Genomic DNA, 22,424 nt, shown 5'->3' with positions numbered 1-22,424 from the left:
GGACAGGCATTTAATCAAACATTTTCATTTCTATCGCCATTAATTTTGCTGCTGTTACTATGTAGGCTGCCAGGTATTCCTTTGGTTTTTGGAGCACAAAATGTTATGTGGTTACCATGCAGTGGGAAGTAGTGGGGTTGATATAACATGAAGGGTTTGGCTGGGTCTATTTTAAGGTAAGTAAACCTCTTAAACCCAACCAACTTTATTAATTGGCAGTAAGATTCTCAGATTGCTCATCGGCTCAACATTTGACAGAGTTGAGAATGTAGCAAAACATGCTGTGCATTGTCGCTGGCAGCTTTATGTTATCCTACGACCATGCTTCATTACTCGGAAGCGGGACTGCAATGTTTCTTTTCTTTCTTTCTTTTTAGCTGCAGCAACTGGTATATTTGCAGCATACAAAAACAATAAGTCATTGGTGTCAGTTTGGTGAAACAGGAAGTTATTCGGTATTGGTGGGGGAAAAAAAAAAAGAGTTATCGTGCATCTGTAGTTAAAATACCTTCTGTAGAGGTTTTGCAGGCCATGATCTACAGGGACAACCCAGGACACGTTGAAGAGAATATGAAATGAAAGCCGTCGCTGGACATACAGTAGGGATGTGTAAGACGATTGATGGGCTATAAACAGTCAAGTTTTTTTTTTTAAATAAACATTTGCATATTTGACTCCATTGTCATGGAAAGGGGAAAACTGTGTTGTTTTTTAAATTGAAAACCATTATGTTAGACTCATTGACCACCAAATACTGTATGTACACTTTGACACCAAATTTGTCAAGTAGAGTTGGCGACTTTTTTCCCTAAACGTGTGTATATTAAGTCAAAGTGTGATATTGTGATAAACGTATTTCTTTAACCCTAAAGTCATAGAAATAAAGGGGATCTTTACATCATGGCTTTTAAGTAAAGTTGCTAACCCTCTACTAAGATAGTTGTTGAGAAAAAAAAACATAGTAAGAGTCAATGTAAATATTTTTACTTTCACCCGGTTTTTCAGACCTGCATATTTATATTTATCAAATTAACTTTTGTACTTTTCCATACTTGAATATCCACTTGTGACTGATGACAATTCTCCATAATGCAATGCCTTATGCACCAACAGATATATTTGGTACCAGAAAAAAACACAAAGCACAACTAAAGTAGATTTTCTTTTCAGTGACAATCTTGTGAAAATAATTTTAATTGTTCCTATGAGAAATTTTTACAACAATGCAAGAAACCTGAACAAGATGCAAGGCATTTTGTATAACACAATGTTCACTTCAGAGTGTAAACAACACTGACATTACATTAACAGCAACTATTTGTGGCCCTATAATCTTGAACAAAGCACATTGTTCATCCAAGACTATTAATTTAATGACAATAGACAAATATTTTTTGTTTTTGTTTTATTGAATGGCTGCAGAAAACAGCCAACACCTTTAGAAAGGCACTAATGCACACAAATTAAAGACATTCAATCAATACCAGCTGTTGTGCAATTGCCACAGCAGGGTGTAGAAAAGTTTTTTACAAGAATGAGTAATCCATAACCCAGTAATATTTTTAAATATAGCACTTGACACCCTGAAACATATATTACATGAATACAATTAATCAAGTGATATTTAATCACCACTCAGCCCGCATTCCCTCAAAAAAGCCCCCAAAAAAACAGTAAAATAATGACAGTGCAGCTTAAACAAACCTTAGTTAATCAGACTATTTTTGGTGTTGAGCATCTTTTTTTTTTTTTTTTTTTTAATATGATCTTTAAGTACTAGTAGTAGTAGTAGTAATATTAATAATGCAAATACTGTAAATACAGTAATTGTTACTATATACATAAGAGCATAGTTGTAAAGTAAACGACAGCTTCTAAGGGATAAGTGAAAATACAAGAGCTCATTCTAGAAACCTGTCCTAAAACTTAACAGTACTAAAGCAACAGGGTATGGGAAATAATTTTAGTGGAATGAAATTTTCAGGCAAAATAAATCCTTCTGAGTCTTGTAAAAAAATAAAAAAATAAATTAAATAAGAAAAAAAGAAAATAAAAAATTGACATGTTTTTGCACCATGGACAAACAGTCTTCGCAATACTGAAGGACCGCAAGAGTTCAAAATACGATTAATTGGACACAGCTCATGGTTATAAAACATGACAGTTTATTGTCAGCTTCCATGATAAAAAGTGACATTTCAAGGACCTGAACCACAATTTGTCTTTTGCTTTCGTCTGGGAACGTCTTTGGACTAAAACAAAGATAAACACATTTAAAAGAAAAAAGATGTACAATTTAAAATATTGAACTGAAAAACTGCAGACCTGTAGGTGCCTGTCAACTTAATTTTCAATGAAAAAGGTGTCTATATTTCTCCTGGTTCACTAGTATGCAAAAGCAAGTAAGTCATATATAGTCTAAACAAAACATTGAAGATGCAGGTCTTAAAAATAAAAAAAAAGCACAAAAAAAGCACAAAAAAAAGCCACACTGTTACGGGTTCCGTCTTCTTGGCTGCCCAAGACCAGAAATTCGCTTGGTCACTTTGTTGAGTTGTCCAGCATTGTTGTGTGGTTTATGGAATTAAAATCAATGGTAATCACAGTTCTTTTGGGCTTGAATTGCCTAAAAACAAGAAGAAAGAGAAAACTGAAGGATACACACACACATGCACACAAAAACAAACCAATGTCACAGACAAATTGCAGCACTGTTTTCTTAAAAGTACAATGGGTAGAATTCATCTAGTGGTTGACAAAAAGAATGCAATGATTTTCAAGCTCACACACTACGGCTCCCCAGACATACCACCAAATACTACCAGTTATCATTTGGAGCGAGCAAGCAAGCAAGCAACCTGGTGAGCAAGAACTAGCATGAGCGGTGAGTAAGAGCGGCTAACACAAGCAACTAGCGGGAGAAGCTAGCAAGAGCAAAGCAGAGGGAGACGAGTTGCGGGAGCCCGAATCACGGAACTCAGCGACGACCACCTGCAGACCCCAGATGTGGAAGGTAAGCGGTGGTCTACCCATTGGATCAACAACATGAGCTGTATTTACCACTAGGCTAACTACGGTCGTGATGGCGGCGTGACTTTTGTAATATAATTAGCTATTACAAGATCTATGATTATATTGAAAAACTTACATAGTTTAAGAACACATTTTTTGCATATTACATGGAGTCCTCAAGTTACGGCAGAGTTCCATATATGCATGACCCGGAAGAGCCGGAACCAATATTTCGTGTTTCCGCATTTATTTCCACATTCATTGCTAATGGACGGCAGAGCGGGGCTAATTCAAACTTAAACACGGAGTTAACAACAACTTTAAATAACTTTAAAATGGCGTGATTACTGTGGGAAATTAACAAAAAAGAAGGTGCTACAGACTAGGCACGGGCGCCGTACAGTCGAAACGACGTAGGTCGCGTATGAACGTAACTCGAGGACGCCCTGTATTGAAATTAATAGGGTTTCTTTAAATGAATATTGACTTACTCTCTGCACATAATTCTGCATTGCAATCACTGGATTCGACTCGCCTGGATTTTACTTGTTATCTGGCACTGGCCTGCCTCTGATTGCCACCTGTCTATCTTCACGCGGAGCCATGCTGACTGTCAAGACCATGATGAAATGTACAAAAAACACTTAAGTGTTTACAAGGACAATATTGCCAAATCTGCCTAGTACTCTGGACTGATTCAAACACACCAAAACAGTTCCAAAACTCTCATTTCTCTCCTCTCTAATATCACAAACCCTTTGTAAACATGCACTCCACCGACACCCTGTAATTCAATCATGTCATTTTTCATTTCCAAAATCAGTAATATTCATCAACATCTGACTCCATGTCCAGTTTCAGCTGATATTACCGCCCGACTTCTTACCCCCACAATCCTGTTTTCCAACTTTTCCACCCTTTTGGTCCATATCCGAGCTTATTGTCAACTCAAAACCCACAGCCTGCCATCTTGATCCACTTCCCACAACACTCGTTAAATTCTGCCTGTTCTCAGTTTCCCCTTTCATCACCAATATTATTCATTCTTCCCTACTTACCGGTATTGTTCCCCGCTCTCTCAAAAATGCTTCTATTACACCAATACACACACACAAAAAAAGGTCCTTTACATTCTCCCACTTGGTTACATCTTCCGCAAATATAACATCCACTTTCACTGCTACGCAAAGCTCTACTTCTCTTCCAATCCTTTTCAGTCCTTTCACCTGTCGCCCTTGCCATCTGTCTTCAAGAGCTCAACGCCTGGTTTTCTTCAAACTTTCTCGAATTAAACAGCTACAAAACTGAGATTCTACTTGTTGGCACCCCATCCACCCTCACCAAGCTGAACAGTTTTTCTATCTTCATTAACAATACACCCATTCCCCCCTCCCCTCAGGTTAATAGTCTGGGTGTCCTCCTTGACGATACACTCTCCTTTCACTCACATATCAATAACATTACTCGCTCATCTTATTTCCATCTACGGAACATCTCTCGCCTCCGCCCATCTCTTACCCCTCACACCACTGCAATTTTTGTTCACTGCTTAATTGGTACTAGGCAAACAGGTCAAAATTATGGTAAATTCAATTGAATTAGAAAGAGTGTATGAAAATAAATTTCTTGGAGTAGTTATTGATGAAAAATTGAGTTGGAAGTCACACATAGATAATGTCAAAAGGAAAATGACAAAAAAATATAGGGATACTCTCTAAAACTAAGGATGTCCTGAAATAAGAAATCATTATACACAATATATTGTTCATTATTATTACCATATCTGACCTATTGTGTGGAAATATGGGGAAACGCATATAAAACAAATACCGATCCTGTTTTCTTATGTGAGCCATAAGAATTATAAATCGATCAAAATATACAGAACCAACTCATTCTTTGTTTATTAAATCAAATACAATGAAATTGTACGACTTAGTTGAATTTAAAATAGCACAAATAATGTATAGAGTACACAAGTAAGCAGAAGCTGTTTGAAATTAGAGAGAGTCCTTATAACATAAGGGGTACAAGTGTCTACAAAAAAAAAATAAAACAAGAACAAATATTAAGCAAAGGTGTGTTTCTGTAAAAGGTGTTAATTTGCAGAATGATTTTGGAACTCACCTAAAAAGATGTCATCTAGGACTAGATACGTTTTTAACTTCTCCCTACCCCTTTTGAACATATAAACTCTTTTCTTTCTTTCTATTCTTGTTTTTCTTTTTTACTTCAACTTATATTTTAAACTTGTAATGTGTTTTCTTTATGTTTATATGTTCAATAAAATCATCAACCAAAAAATTACATCCCGCATTGACTACTGTAATTCACTCCTGTACGGCCTCACCAATAAATCTCTTCACAAACTTGAACTCCTCCAAAATTCCGCAGCACATATCATTACACGCAACCCAACCTCCCACCACATCACTATCACCCCCATCCTTCAACAACTCCACTGGCTCCCCATTAAACAAATAATTCACTACAAACTTCTTCTCCTCACCTATAAAGCTCTACATTACCTTGCTCCACATTATATACGTATCTGACCTGCTTCACATTACTACTACCAAATTACTACACTCCTCATCCATCCTCCAACTACATGTTCCCCGTGTTCGCCTCACCACTATGGAATACAGAGCATTCAGCTATTCTGCTCCCAAGCTCTGTAACTCCCTCCTTCCCTCCTGACCTTCGTGCCACAGACTCCCTTCAAAACTAAACTTAAAACCTACTTGTTTAAGCTGTTTTATTCCACCCATTTATAACTATACCTTTTACATTACATTTCTCACTTCATTTATCTATTTTTACCTTGTTTTATGAATTTCATTTAGTTTTGTGCTTTTTTAACACTTTGTACAATGATTTTGAGTGTCCTGAAAGGTGCTTCAAATGAAATGTATTATTATTATTATGAATTATTAGTTCAGTACTCACTATCTCGCCTCTGGACATGTCCAAACCATCTCAGTCTGGCCTCTCTGACTTTATTTTCAAAGCCTCTAACATGTGCTGTCCCTCTGATATACTCCTTCCTGATTCTATCCATCCTGGTCACTCTCAAAGAGAACCTCAGCATCTGCATATCTGCCACCTCCATATCTGCCTCTTGTCTTTTCCTTAGTGGCACTGTCTCCAGACCAAACAACATTGCTGGTCTCACCACAGTTTTATAAACCTTTACTTTCATTTTACCTGAAACTCTTCTGTCACACATCACACCTGACACTTTTCTCCACCCGTTCCAGCCTGCCTGCACACGCTTCCTCACTTATTTTCCAAACTCTCCATTGCTCTGGACCAGAGGTGGGCAATCTCGGTCCTCGAGGGCCTGCAGGTTTTGGAGGTTTCTCACTTCCAATACAAGCTGATTCCAATCAACAGGATCGTTATCAGGCTTATGCAGAGCTTGCTGATGAGCTGATTATATATCAGCTGTGTTGGAGAGGGGCAACATGCAAAACCTGCAGGACTCCGGCCCTCGATGCCAACCTCTGCTCTGGACTGTTGACCCTTAATACTTATCCTCCTCTACCTTCTTGTTCTCTTCTCCCTGTAACCTCACTCTTCCACTTGGGTCCCTCCCATTCACACACTGATACTCTGTCTTGTCACGACTAATCTTCATCCCCCTCCTTTACAGGGCAAACCTCCACACCTCTAGCTTCTCCTCCACCCTGCTCTCACTACAGATTACAATGTCATCAGCAAACATCATAGTCCATGGAGATTCCTGTCTAACCTCATCTGACATCCTGTTCATTACCATAGCGAACAAGAAGGGGCTCAGAGCAGATCCCTGACGTAGTCCCTGATGTAGTTCCTCTTCCATCACACCTCACCACTGTCTTACAGTCCTCACACATGTCCTGCACCACTCGAACATACTTCTTTGCCACTCTAGACTTCCTCATATAAAACCACAGTTCCTTTCTGGGCACCCTGTCATAAGCTTTTTCTAGATCTACACACACAAATATCTCTAAAACATGGGTTATGTTGAGGTTAGCCTAAGGAATGGGGGTAGGCGATCATTTTTGATTGTTGGGGTTGGCGTAAGGGTCTAGGAAATGCATTATGTCAATGAGATGTCCCCACTAGACATGTAAACCCAACATGTGTGTGTGTTGGGGGAGGGAGGGAGGGAATAGGCTCTGAGCAATGCTGAGTTAGCAACAGCTGACTGGACGTCAAGAGAAACATACAAACGTAAGATGACAGTTACAGCACATAACTGGTGGAATTTAAATTGAAACCTCACATCTATGAGTCATATAGAAGTGATCATTTATCATTTGGGTGGTGGCCCTGTCAGAACTAGCACTGGCCCTGTATATCACTAGTCTTGGGCTGCTACCTCAATCAAAATTTGATAAATGTAACTTTTTTTTCAAAAATCAATACCAATAATCGTCCCCACGTGTGTACTTTTTTATTTTTTACGTATATTTATTTTACAAATGATTCACCAATCTCGAATGTTGTAAATTGCTTGATTTATTTGATGATCAATGACTGAACAAAATTTCGTTTTTGAGGATGACGACAACACAGCACATCACCAGAACTCGTCACTTCATCGCCGCAAGCACATCGCTTGGCAAAACAAAAACAACAAAATAACTGTAATAATATGAGTAGTAAGGCACCGAATATTCGGCCACTGAAAATTTTCGCCGATAATAGCCATTTTTGGCAAGAAAAAAACGCTGCAAACAAGCGTATGTTTGAATTAAACAGCGAACGCGGGGTGAGTGTCCACCTCACTTCTCGCTGGCTGTGACGGAGCGCTTGTGACTGTCTGCCACTCCCCGACTGGGGCACACTGCTTGCTCTTCGTTTCCGTGGAGACGAGCTCCGTATAAACTGTTTTCACACAGCCCACACAAATTCCCCCCGTAATTCGACACTTTCACAAACTGCTCACCTGCCGCCTGGACTCATTCCTTTTCCCCATTGTTGGTGTCGATGGTGCACACTCAACACCGACGCGCGGCGCATGACACGCACCGCAAACGCTCACCTGCATTTTGCGGGGTCGTTGGACAATAAACACTGGACCAAACCGAAGCACTTCCGGATTCCCACTTTAATAGCGCTTTTTGCCGCAAGTGTCACATGGCTATGCACTATACAGCAAAAGTAGTTTGGTTATTTAACGAGTTTGTTTTTTTGAGAAATTAAGTTACGGATTGTGAATGGAGGATTTTTGTTATGGTTAATATATGTTGCAGATGCTAGCTATCTACATGCTTTAGTTATTTTTGGTTACTGTTTGGTATTATACCCCATGATTGCCTAAATGGTTTGCCCGGAAGGAGGGGCTGGGGGTATTTAAAGGGATCCAAAATCATTTGTAGGGTGTGCTCAGCCAAGTGGGAAGGTGAGTTACTGGCTACTAAGTTGCGGAAAAGACCAATGGAAATTCTAAATATTGTTAGGATTGTTTTTGCACTGGACTTGCACTGTAAATATTTTGTCACATTTTTCATGCTTTGTTGGTGTAAATAAAAAACCTCACTGAAGTTTTTTGACTGCGCCATCATTTTTTCCGCCTTTCTCAAATGAACCTGTGTCACCTGTGGTGGGATGGCCAGTCGATGAGGATGAGGATGGGTCGCAGGGAGGAGTACTTATGGATGTTATGTCTCAAATGCATTTCGTCACAAAAAGAAAATGAAAATGTTAAAATAATTATTTTTCTTTTTTTAACAAAGAAACACAACACTACATACTGTACAGTATTTGCAAGTCACTCCAAATATGCGCTGCCTGCATGGAGTGGGAGACTCGCTTTGGGAGGAACATCGCGATGATCTTTTTGTCAACAAGTTTCATATTCCATAGCTCATATTTGATTTTAATTTCATCTCACTTGAGAATGAAATTTTGTGGTAGTATTCTGCGACCCAGTTCATTTTTGACACTTCGTGAAATTAACGACATCAAGGAGTAGTCAAAATATATTATTTATAATATATTAGCCTACATTATTGCATACAAGTAATTTCACAACTTTTAGGCTACGTTCACACTGCAGGTAAATGTGACCCAGATCGGATTTTTTTTGCCCAAATACGACCTGTCTCTGACTTTTTTATGTCAGTCTGAATGGCTCAATTCAGATTTTTTCATATCCGACCTGGGTCACTTTCATATGTGGTCCTGGATCGTTTAGTATCCGAATTTTTGCAATGCGACTGCAGTCTGAACGTATTAAGCTTGATTTATGCTTGATGCAGCCACGAGGTTCGCACAGCTTGGGAAACGTACATGAATCGACAAAGTTGTTTTGAGTAACGGTTGTGGGTTTATATTTGACTAATTAAATTCCACTTGAAACATGAAGTATAAAGATGACATTTCTGGTGGTGATATTATTAAGTTAGCCACGAAGACGGCTCATTTATTACGCGCGGCAATGACATGATGTCATCGTTAGGGAGGGCGGAAAAAAGGAGAGGTCTCTGTGAGATGTGGCGCTCGAACAGGCTCGCCTTATTTTCACAAAATATTATTTCTATCTCCTCCTGCATCAGTCCTCTGTAAATATGAGCTAAAAATATGAGCCCCGATAACGGACTTATAAAAGTCTGTGGCCCTGACACAGTAGACCATATGTATTTACTTCCGCAAACACAGCGTTGTGAGTGACGTATATTCTTCTGCGCATGCGGGTCATTTTGGGGACGCATTACGTCCACACAGCAGACAGACTGAGGTAGCAAATAATAGGTAATGTGAACGCTTGTTTAAAAAAAAAAAAAAAACGGATTTCACCCAAAAATCAAAAAATTGGAATTGAGCATTAAAACCTGCAGTGTGAACAATAGCCTTAGACTCAATCAGGACTTGCTGTCATTCTGCTCTGGTGGGAGCTCGGCTGCTTGCATGAGTGTTTCACCGTCGTCAGTGTGACATGCCTTAGTGGATGAATACATAAAATTTAATTAATAGAAAAATAATTTGTGAAGTGATTTAGAGGCGAGAAATTCGAGGCAAGTTTCTGAGATGCACTGCTAGCTAAAGTTGGCTAAAAACATGTTGGCTAAAGACGCACTTGTTCTAATATCGTATTTTCATGACTATAAGGCGCACCTTAAAGTCTTAATTTTTTTATAAAAAAAAAATAATAAAAATCGACGGTGCGCTTGTGTGTGGACCAAGGCCCAAAATCTGACTGTGTGGGAGGGAGGACTTCCTGCGACACATTGCTTATATACAAGAGGCGGACCTGACATGAGTGCATGGAAGAGTCAACTTGGTGGCGAGTTCTCCAGCCCCTCTACCTCTCCCTATGACTACACCCCACCCACCCCCAAGATCTTCCTCCGTTATTGGTGTTCGCTCTGCCTGTTGTGACTGTTCAAACTTATGCCATGGTGCTAAAGCATGCATGTTAAATGAGCATGTGTCCTCTTTTTTTCTTGTTTCAGAGCTTAATGAGCCACTTACAAGTTAATTGTTCGATTAACAGCTTCCTCCAAAAGTGAACGGTCTGCTCGTGCAGGGAATGAGGGAGATGGAACATATCAAATGCAAAGGGGTGTCGGGGCTAAACTACAGTAGTGTATCGTTTCCTTTTCTTTTTTAAATGCTTTATTGAACAATATGCACTTACAGCAACAGACATCGCAAAAGTCACTTTGAAGTAGTGCAAGTCTACACAGTGTAGCTAAACAGATCACACTACATACTAAAGACACCAGATAGTTTTTTCCCACGCATCACCTTTCCTTCATTATCTCTGTGACTCAAATGCGCGCACATCTCTCAGTCGCTGTGAAAAATAAAGTTCGGCAAATGAACGCAGAGCTTGCTATCATTCCGGGAGGCTGGCGAACACAGCTTTACCAAGACTTGGAGGTAGCACCGTGCAAGTTATGGCACAATTTGTCAATGGATCGTGAATGCTTGAGCAAACGCAAAAGCCGGCATAATTTCTGAGGACACAACAACGAGACTGACTGACAATGAGACAGAGCCTGGCGTGTTTGATGGAGAACTTGCCCAGTTGTTTGTTTTGGATACAGAAGATCATGAAGACTTTGAGGATTTGTGGTTTAGGATCGATCAAAAGCAACGCGAGTACATTGTTATATACTTCAAGTACAACTGAACTCACTGTTTACATTGTTACTTCAACCGGACTCAGTTGGCGTATGTTTATCCGTGATTGTGACCAATAGTGCGGTGCACATTATGTGTGTGTTAAACACAGAAATAGCACCAGTAACTGACTGCACCTTATAATGCGCCTTGTGGTCGTGAAAATACGGTAACTTATTTTCATACACTTCTATTACGTTTTTAACTTTTGTGCTGTTGGCAATAAAAAGAGAGACCTCAAGACCTTGAGAAATGATTGAGAGCAAGAAAGTTAGGACAAGCAAAACCCTCATTTGGATTGGCAACATGAAAGGGTTACTCACTGGAACTGTACTCCTGCCATGTTCAGTAGTCTTCTTGAGGCAGTCATCTCTGGTGTGTCATGGTATTTATCAGAAAGATAGACCACCGTCTTAATTCCTGGACAGAGGGTAAGTTTCTTAAAGCAACAATAAACAAAAAATTAATTAGACAAATAATTATTTGCATACTTTCTTAATATACACAATATTTTGAATCCTGGCAAAAAACAGTGTGGCTGAGCCTGAAATTCCATTGCTACCCATGAAATGTTGCTATGGGAAAGAGTAGTTGAAGCTAGACTGAGGGCAGTGGTGAACATTTGTGAGCAGCAGTATGGTTTCACGCCAAAAAAAAATAAAAAATACAAATAAATAAAAAGAGTACCACAATGCAGTATTTGCTTTGAGGATGTTGATAGAGAAGTACAGAGAAAGTCAGAAGGAGCTGCGTTGTGTCTTTGTAGATCTGAAAAAAGCTTGCGACAGGATGCCCAGAGAGGAACTGTGGTTTTGTATGAGGAAGTCTGGAGTAGATCAAGTGGTGCAGGACATGTATGAGGACTGTAAGACAGTGGTGAGGTGTGCTGTAGGTGTGACGGAGGAGTTCAAAGTGGAGGTGGGACTACATCAGGGATCAGCTCAGAGCCCCTTGTTTGCTATGGTAATAGATAAGATGACAGATGAGGTTAGACAGGAATCTCCATGGACTATGATGTTTGCTGATGACATTGTGATCTGCAGTGAGAGCAGGGAACAGGTGACGGATAAGCTAGAGGCGTGGAGGTTTGCACTGGAAAGGAGGGGAATGAAAGTTAGTCATAGCAAGACGGAGTATCTGTGTGTGAATAGGAGGGACCCAAGCGGAAGAGTGAGATTACAGGGAAAAGAGACCAAGAAGGTGGAAGAATTAAAGTATTTAGGTTCAACAGTACAGAACAATGGAGAGTGCGGAAAATAAGTGAGGAAGCGTGTGCAGGCAGGCTGCAACGGGTAGAGAAAAGCGTCAGGTGTGATGTGTGATAAAAATTTCAGCTAAAATAAAAGGTAAAGTTCATAAAACTGTGGTGACACCAACAATGTTGTTTGGTCTGGAGAAAAATCAGGAGGCCGAGCTGGATGTGGCAGAGATGAAGATGCTAAGGTTCTCTTTGGGAGTGCCCAGGATGGATAGAATCAGGAATGAGTACAGAGGGACAACAGATGTTAGAGGCTTAGGAGATAAAGTCAGAGAGGCCAGACTGAGATGGTTTGGACATGTCCAGAGGAGAGATAGTGAGTATATTGGCAGAATGATGCTGAGTTTCCAAATGCCAGGCAGGAGGTCTAGAGGAAGACCAAAGAGGAGGTTTATGGATGTAGTTAAAGAGGACATGAAGATAGTTTGTGTGAGAGCAGAGAATGCAGAGGACAGACAGTGTTAGAATGGAGGCAACTGATTCACACTGGCAAGCCCTGAAGGGAAAAGCCGAAAGTAAAAGAAGAAGACGACGACGACGACCTATTGCAGAACCGTACTAATGAATGAATGCTTTGACATAGTAGTCATATTGTTATTGGAATTTTTAACTTAAAGTATGTTACCTGTAAAAGAAAGTGAATCTGTTGAATTTACAGAATACATGCACGTCATGGTGCATGGTCAGGATTAGGGATGTTCGATACCACCTTCTTTCCGACCGATACATACTCAACTTTTGACTAGTCACCGATACTGATACCAAATACCGATGCTACGTGTAAATATAATTCCCCACCCAAAAGTTAGATAATTTTAAAGAAAAACCTCAACTCAACTTTATTTATAATGCGCTTTAAACCAAGCATTGCTGTATACAAAGTGCTGTACATGCAGTAAAAGATAAGACAAGAAACAAAACAAGCATTGTTAGTAAGTATACAAGTAAATAAAATGTACATAAAAAAATAAACATCAGATTTATAACACAAAAGACACCAACCACAAAGAACCAAAACAATGCTAAGTCTCAAGGTGCGTCAAAAGCCGAAGAATAAGAAAGAATAAGACGGGTTTTAAAAGTAGATAGAGAGGGAGATTGCCTAATATTTTGTGGAAGATCATTCCAAAGGGAGGGACTGGCAACTGCAAAGGCTCAATCCCCTCTAAGCCTCTGCTCGGTACCCTCCAGTTGTGTCTGGTCTGCTGATCTGAGGCAGGTGCATGGGGTGCAAGAGCTCAGCGAGGTAAGGCAAGACCATTTAGAGATTTTAAAACAAAAGAATCTTAAAATGGACTCTAAAATGCACGGGCAACCAGTGACGAGAGGCTAGGATAGGGGTTATGTGCTCCCTCTTTTGGGCACCAGCTAGGAGACGAGCAGCAGCATTTTGGACCAGCTGGAGACGCTTGAGGGAGGACTGGCTGATTCCAAAATACAGTGCGTTACAATAATCCAGCCGAGATAAAAAAAAAGGCATGGATTACCGTTTCTAAATGCTGCTGAGATAGGAGAGTCTTTACTTTAGCCAGCTGCCTAAAATGAAAAAAGCTGAATTTGACAAAAGCACTTCGCCGGTCCAGTTTAAAATCACTGTCCACCTTAACACCCAAGTTTGAGACTGTTTGTTTAAAATTGTGTGCCAAAAGACCCAAATCAGTAGGATGAGAAGGGCCTCTGGGACCAAAGACCATAACTTATGTTTTCTTCTCATTGAAGTTCAAGAAATTTAAAGGCACCCAGGCTTTGATTTCCTACAGGCATGACAAAAGTGGCCTCAATGAGAAAGCGTGTTTTTTACTAAGCAGGACATTGAACTGACTAGGGCTGAACGATTATGGAAAATAATCTAATTGTGTTTTTTTCTCCCCAAATTTTTTTTTTCCACGGCTCTTTTCAATAATTTTTTTCCCCAACAAAAAGTTCATTATAATAAACAATATCAGATCTATTATAGATTACAGGATCTGCCATGACAAGTTTGCTCTATATTATTCATTTGATTGTTACTAACATAACAATGAGATTCATTTTCCAAAAATAATTTTCAGTTTAATAAATGTTGTAGAAACTTTCACCCAACAAGGGGTGAGAAAGCTGGCCGTTATTACTAGTAGCATCCAGAAAACCATCAAGGACACTCTGCCACCCACATCGCAAAAGGCAAAACAAATTACGAAAGGCATCACAGATTTCATTGCGATGGGTTTGCAACCTTACTCCATTGTAGAAAATCGGGGATTTTGAAGAATGTTGGAAGCAATAGAACCGAGGTACGTCATCCCATTCCGAGGCTATTTCACTGACACGGCAGTCCCGGCTCTCTACAAGCAGACAAAAGTAGAAATCATGTCATCGCTGTTGAATGTCGGCCGAGTCGCCGTTGCATGTGATGCGTGGACATCTGTAGCCACCAAATCATTTGTTTCAGTAACTGCCCATTTCATAACCGATGGGTGGGAGCTGAAAGCACAGGTGCTCTCCCCTCAGGTGAGAAGATCAGAAAAAGACCTATGCACACCCAGTGAGGCTGATGTCACAAATGCTGAGGATGTCATAGCAGCACTTAAGCCCCTGAGAGATGCAACAACTGTCATGTCAGCAGAGAGAAGCCCCACCATTTCCGATTGCTCCTCTGCAAGCTAAACTTCTCAACGAGACAAAAGACAGTCCTGGGGTGTCTCTACTGGTCAGGGAGATAAAGAGAGCCATACATAAGGACCTCAGCAAGAGATACAGCAGCGACCAGGAGAAGCAAACTTCAGACAGCTGCTGCTCTTGATCCTCGTTTAAAAAAAAAATGCCCTTCCTGTCGTCGGAGGAGAGAGAGGAGCACAACTACAGGTAATTCTGCAATTTTTATTATATATTATTATTTAATATTCCCTGTAAAGTTTTACTCTGTGCATAATATAGCATTTATTTATTTTGCACATAATTCAATATGTAATCCAATATTTTAAATTCAATAATTTGTATCAAATGCCCAGTTAACAATGAAGTTGTGATAAACATTTGAGCCTTTTTGTTTACCTGTTTTTCTCATGTGTTTACCTACAGCAAGTTGAGCGAGAGGACGAGGAACAAACACCTGTTGCAGGGGAAGAGGACCACCAAACAGAGATGAAAGAAGAACACACAGCTTTGTGATCTTCCCTGTTGGAGGATCAGAACGAGTTTTTGGCGGGGTGGGGGCTTGTGCTTCAACAATCGTTTTATAGTCGAATTGTAGCCTCTGAATTGTAATCGAATTGTGAGGTGCCCCAAGATTCACACCACTAACGTCCAAATAAAGTTTCTGCAAAATGTATTAAACTGGAAATTATTATTTTTTTTAAATTAATCTCATAGTTATGTTAGTAACAACCAAATAAATAATATAGAGCAAACTTGTCATGACAGTCGGGGTTCCTTTTAAGATAAAGGCAAATGAAGCCATTATAGCAATTTTTTCTACTACAATTACACTTACAGTTACAACTTACCACTTCAACATATCCAACTTTTCATATTACATGAAACACTGCACTTTTTAAACACAGTATTTATCAATAAATAAGTTAAATATACATATATTTTTTTTAAATCTAACTTAGCGATCTCCAGTCAGTAAACTCACACATGCTAAAGTGTAGGGAAAGTAAAATTTACCTGCTTATATGACGTAACTTTTTTTTAAAACTACTAGCATTCTGTAGCAATCGTTGTGGGTGGGTCGCGGGTTGCATAGTTTCCCATGGTCTGGATGGTCCGTGAACGCAACACAGACTTTTGGTAAGCTAAGCGCGTTCTGAGCTGTTGTGTTCTGGCGTGGTTACGGCCGACAGTTACTTACAAATTGTCATTAAAGAGTTGTTTGTTCGCGGCTTGGCCTGATTAGTTCACCAACGCTACAATAGATGTACTTTAAAAGAGGCTGCAGCAGTGGCGGCTCCTAAATGACGGTGAGTAATGACGAGCAATAATCATTTAGTGCGTCCTAATTTTCATTCATGAAATAGGACGACTACATATGGCCACATACAGACCTATTTAGCCTCAAAATATAGGACAACTCAAATTTATCAACCGCTGCCGCACACTTGCGTGTACACTCAGTTTACAAAACGCGCGGCATGCCGAAAAGTCATAACTCAAACGGTGAAGTGTTGTTTTAAAACCAAGATCAAACAGATTAAACATGTTAGACACTCATCTCAAGGTCTCATGAGACAAAAAAACCTCACCAAAATTACGTGCACTTATGGCGCCAGGCTTTAGTTACAGCTGTGACGTTCCTGCTCCTCCTCCCTCTTTCTCTCCTTCCGCTACGTTTCAATGGGCATTTAAATCACGATTACGTAATCATGTTTTTTCGAACCGCGATTTAATTGCAAATGTAATTAATTGTTCAGCCCTAGATCATCCGCATAGCAATGAAAAGAAAACCCATGTTTTCTTAGGATGGAGCCCAAGGGCAGTAAGTATAATGAGAACAGTAGGGGACCCAAAATAGAACCTTGTGGAACACCATATGATAGTGGGGCAGTGCGGGACTCTTAGCACCCAAGGCTAACACAGAACGTTCTGTCAGCCAAATAGGATCTAAACAACTCAAGAGCACTACCACTTATGCCCACCTGGTGCTGTAAATGAGCCAACAGAATACTGCTGTCCACTGTATCAAACGCTGCAGTCAGATCTAACAGAACGAGACATACATAGTCTCCAATAGGGGTGTGAATTGCCTAGTACGGGCACTTCACCGTTGCTAGCTAGTGCGGCTAGCTTGCGGCTGGTAGCTCGCTGGTAGCTAGCTGTCGCCGCTAAACGCTGGCAACAAGCGCCGTACAATACAATGTCAGCGTAATTAGGTCTTAACTGGAGCTTGAACGTGACTTCAGGATTTAGTGTTACTGACGTCTGTCGCAACAGTTTGGGGCATATATATTGCCGTTGTTCACAAGCATGTCGTCAGCCATTATAGCGTGATGACAAGTTTCCGGAAACAACTTCAAAATAAAAGCGCTACAATGCATTGATGTACATATACTACTTGGTAAGGTAAGTTTATTTTGAAGGTGGATTTCTCTCAGCGTTAGCCCCATGTACTGTCATGCATACTGCCGTTTGCTTGACTACGACTATCTCAGCGGGTATCCGAGGCAGAAATTACAAGGACTCAGCCCAATTATTAACTCTTTGACCGCCAAAAACGTTTAATAACGTTTAGTAAAATTCAAATGAGTGCCGCCAAAAATGTTAACTATGTTTTTTTTAATGGAAACGGGTGGAGGAAAGCCTTGGCCAGCTGTGCTCAAAGTATTAAGCAGATCGAGTTAGTATAATAACTATTTATGGCCAGTACATGGCAGTGATGACTCTTTTTGGACAAGATCGGGTAGTAGAGTCAGTAGTAGAAGTGTTGAGGGGAGAATGGCTGAGGAAGCTAGAGTGTTGAGGGGAGAATGGCTCAGGAAGCGAAAATGGCGACCGGTTGCAAGCGGCTCACGCTTGAGCATTATTTTCAAAGAGGAAAAGCATTGACCAGTGCTAAAGAACACATTGATGATGACGATGATGATGATGGTGACGCCGAGGTTGACGCCGAGGTTGAAGCGTTGACGCGGTCGTAAAGCCTCACCGGCTAGCGATGCTAACGCCGGAAAACGTGGTGTACAACTGAGCACTTCTGCACAGGCGGATGTTCAATCGGACGATGAAGAGTACCCTGAGTCCAATGCATATTCATCAGAGGAGTGGGTACAGTCTGATCACGGAGAAGACACTGATTCGGACAGTCTTTCATCCTCAAAAGACTGTGAAGGTAAGCACAAACTTGATATGAGATTGCTAGTAATCTAACTTTTCCGGCGAGGTGCTAGCACGAGAATGTACAATTCATAGATCGTGGATCGTTCTCAAAGCGACGACCCACTGAGGTTTCTACGACAAAGACAGGAAGATGGAAAAAAAAAGAAAAAAAGAAGTGTTTTCAAAACACTGCAACAAAAGAAAACGGTATTTTCGATATTATTGTAATTGTATATATTTCTTTCAGCTGTAGCTCATAGGGCTCAAAGTGACGCTTCTCACACAGCTTCTCACAGTGAGCAGAATAAAGGTTAAAAAAAAAAAAGATTCTCCAACACAGCACTAATAAAATATTTGATAGTAAATGTCTTCTATAATTTACTAAAAAAATTCTTGCTGGCATGAAGCGGGCTGGCAGCCAACCATATTCCCCTTTACTGCAAAACCAGGACCAAGGGGTGCCGCAGCAGAGCTGAATTCGACCCTGCCAGCTGACTTCCTGCAGTTTTTCATCACGGATGAACTTCTCCAGCACATTGCTGACCAGACAAACCTCTACGCACATCAGTCCATCCAGAAGCAGACTGACAGTCTGCCAAACAGTAGGAGTCGTGCTTGGAAGCCAGTGTCCGAACTAAAAACATTTTTTGCACTCCAATTTCTTACTGGGAATATAAACAAGCCCAGTATAGAAATGTATTGGACTCAAGATGAAATAGAAACAACACCATTTTTCAGTCACGCGATGCCTCAAAACCACTTCCAGCTCATCTGGAGTTTCCTTCATTTCAACGAGTCACACAGTTCAGACGACAAACTATTCAAGATCCGTCCTGGTTTCAACCACATTATCCAGAAATTGATAATGAATGAAAATAGAACTGTTCCAACCCGGGAGGAATGTCTGTATTGATGAGGGAATGATGAGTTTTCAGGGACGTCTTTCATTCAAAGTATACAACCCCCAAAAAACGATAAAATATGGGATTAAGTCATACATCCTGTGTGACTCCCAAACGGGATATTGCTTCAATATGCAACCCTATGTAGGTACCAGCTGTTCTCTGCCTGATACAGGTGTCAATTTACTAGATCGTCTGCCAGGAAATTGGTACACACTCTTTATGGACAATTTTTACAATTCTATCAGCTTGTGTAAACGTCTCCTGGCAGCACGTATCAATGTATGTGGAACACTGAGGAAAAACAGGGGTGAACCCAGCGAGATCACTTGCCTAACAAACACTGGCCGTGGGGGGGGAACTGGTGAGACACAACACAAAGGTTTTGGTTGTGGCATGGCAGGACAAACGTTTATTGAGGATGGAGACTACTTTTCACAAAGATGAAATGCGGACGGTGGATGTGTAGCAGAAGGCACAGAAACCAGTGTGTGTTCTGGACTACAATGCCACCATGAATGGAGTGGATAAGATGGATGAGAACATCTCTTACCACCCATTCACGTGGAAAACTTTGAAATGGCACAAAAAATGTTTTGCCTATCCATTTCAAATATGCATGTTCAATGCATATATCCTGCACAAAACAAAAAATCCTGGTTAGTGCCAACACTTTTTGAAGTTTATCCGGCAGGTGATGAGAGGGTGGCTGTTACCACAAGACAAGGAGGAGGAGGAGGAAGTTGTTGCAGGTATGGGAACTGAAGGGCATGAGTAAGCCAGACGTAACACCAGTTCACCGTATCATGATCCTGAGAGTAGACGTGATGGCAACATGGCCAAACACACACTGCAGTACATACTTGCTACTCCTCAGAAAAAAAGGCCGGCAAGAAAGTGTAGGGTCTGCACGCGTAGGGGCAATCGCAGTGAAACCAATCTGTGGTGCAAATCCTGCAGTGTCCCCTTGCACGCAGGGGAATGTTACACAATGTAATTGTAAATAGTAACACATACACACACCACACATGCACAGTTGCACACATTTGTAAATAGTTTGCCAAATAGTTACACTGCTGAATGTAAATAAACTGTTCTTTTGCTATCAAAAAACACTTTTTCCATTGTTGGTGGTAGTGTTTTATAGAAGTAAAGCACTGTTCAGGTGTTTATGGCATCATTCATAGAAAAAAGTGTCAAATTTACTAGAGTGCATGAAATAATATCGTTTCACAAAAAGCTTGATTTTTACGTATTTTGGTCCAAAACAGAGAATTTGGGTGAAACTAACCTATTTTCTATTGTTGATTACTGAAAAACTGAATAAGCTAGAAACAAACTTTTTTTCTGATGAAAGATGAGAGTTCAATCTTTCATTTGGTAGTATTTGTGTTTCCATAGTCCAAACAAAATTTTCTGTGGACCTTGAAAGATCAATCAAAATGCTCTAAACCCACATGTTCTCTTTTCTGAAAATGGTTGGCAGTCAAAGAGTTAATAATGTTTTTTGTACGATTATGCTAATTTTGTAATCGTGGAGGGTAATAATCAAAATCATAATTGAATTTCGATTAATTGCACAGCCCTAAATTGCACATTTCAGGGGAAGAGTTTGTGCAGGTAGGCTGAGGAGGGTTGAGTACTGAATCAATAGTTTTGAATAGTACATGTGGATTATGACGGTTTGCCTGAATAAGATTTAACAGATGTTCCTTTTTTGCTGTGCCAAGCTAGACCTGATGGCGCGAGTGGACCAGGAAAGATAAACTCCGGCCATGCTGCCTAGAAAAGAAGGCAAAGGCTTATAACGCACAATAGGCAAAGCGTCACAATAGGATGAGGCTGCCTCCACATCGGCATTCTGCAATGCAGCAGTGCAAGCAGAAGATTAGCCAAGGAGTTCCTGAGACAAGCAGCTAGTGTTATACGACCTTATGAGAAGGTCATCAGTTAAGCGACATTGAGGGCGAGGGCACCTCACAGGGGAGACAATAAGGAACACCACAGCGGGCTCCACATTAGGCATACGGTTTAAGTTGCAGTTGCACTACCCTCCATGGCTGCCAGGGCGCAGCCATCTGCCGGGAGTAGGGAGAAAGTCCCCATGTCACCCCAGCAGAGAACTCACCAGCCCAACACCAACAGATTAAGACTGCCGACAACAGCCAAACCCTCAGGCAGGCGGGCATCGACAAAGGCAGCGGTCAACGCGGCCCTCCTTGGGCTCGAAGTAGGAGCTGCAAACCACATAGCGCAGTGAGGCCTCCATAGCAGAAGAGGACAAGCGACGCAACCAACAGGCGGCAGAAGACGCTAGAAAAGACAGCTGTAAACCTAGCACAGCCTACAACTACAGGCGAAAAGGGCAATAAATAACAGGGAGAGGCTACTATCCAGCACGCGACCGAGTGCATGAACGGGCAGGCCAAAGGCTAGGAGTGGAGACGGCACACAATCCCTTCACCATCAAGGGCAAAAAAATCCTTCAAAGCCAGGAAAGGGCACAGAAAAACGATGCTATCGCCAGCAGGGGCCCATCAAAGCAGTCGCCAGCAAAACACGGCAGCGGGTGGCGATCTGTGCATAGGTAATCATGCCGAGGCATCAGCCTCAAGACGCCGTAATCCAGGAGTATGCGCGGTATACAATCGCGCTAACAGTTGCACAATCAGATAAGCCACCAGTGGAGAACAGCAACTAGCAGACTAGCAGAAGCACAACATGGGGAGGATGGCAACAGCTGCCAATACGACACAAGGAGAAAAACGAAGAAGGGTAGAGACGTGCCCCACAGCAGCTGCCGGCAGATGACCTCGCACGAGCAAAGTTAAGGAAACCAACACCTCACCTTGTAGCACAGGACAACAAGATGCGTCCACAAATAAGCAAAGCACCGTCGCAGCCAAAGGAGGGCGGAGGAAACAAACCCACAGCCCCCGATCAACACGATCACAGGCCTCCAGCGACGGACAAAGAAAAAACAGCGGTATGCAATCCAAGAGCAAGTCAAACGTGCAAGAAGAGTTGAGAGAGTATCTTCCAGGTGCCATGGCCTTTTATACACATGACCTGGGTCACCCGGGGTCACCAATGACATTTCTCTTTGGTATGCATTCTCGTCTGCATGAGCGCGAAGGCACTTTCCGTGCTGTTGGGCACCACCTCTGGCGGTCGATGAGGGACAAAATAAAACCATTTACTCTGTCAGTTTTGCAAGGATGATAAAAACATATATATAAAAAAAATTATGAAAAAAATCTTCCCTCAGCATTTCAATTTAATAATTAAATCAATCACAAACAGAAATGAATAGGATCAACATCTGCTATCCAATAGTA

At 41.1% G+C, this 22,424-nt stretch overlaps 1 protein-coding gene across 6 annotated transcripts in view; it reads right to left on the bottom strand.

Annotated features, from left to right (window-relative positions):
• Positions 1-2,142: 2,142 nt before the first annotated feature.
• Positions 2,143-22,424, bottom strand: part of dctd (dCMP deaminase) — a 48,371-nt gene continuing 28,089 nt past the window's right edge. For 2 of the 6 annotated variants that reach the window (XM_077569936.1, XM_077569937.1), the window contains exons 8-10: positions 14,612-14,715; positions 11,457-11,572; positions 2,143-2,626 (exon numbers count right to left, since the gene is read on the bottom strand). In XM_077569936.1, coding sequence (XP_077426062.1) covers positions 2,542-2,626; positions 11,457-11,572; positions 14,612-14,715 — 305 coding nt within the window. In that variant the 3' untranslated portion in view covers positions 2,143-2,541. The other 4 variants (XM_077569941.1, XM_077569939.1, XM_077569938.1 and 1 more) reach the window with 4 other exon arrangements.

This window comes from Vanacampus margaritifer, chromosome 7 (genome assembly GCF_051991255.1).
Source record: "Vanacampus margaritifer isolate UIUO_Vmar chromosome 7, RoL_Vmar_1.0, whole genome shotgun sequence".
Lineage (NCBI taxonomy): Eukaryota > Metazoa > Chordata > Actinopteri > Syngnathiformes > Syngnathidae > Vanacampus > Vanacampus margaritifer.
The sequence above is the reverse complement of the archived record's forward strand: the minus strand, read 5'-3'. Positions and strand labels throughout refer to the sequence as shown.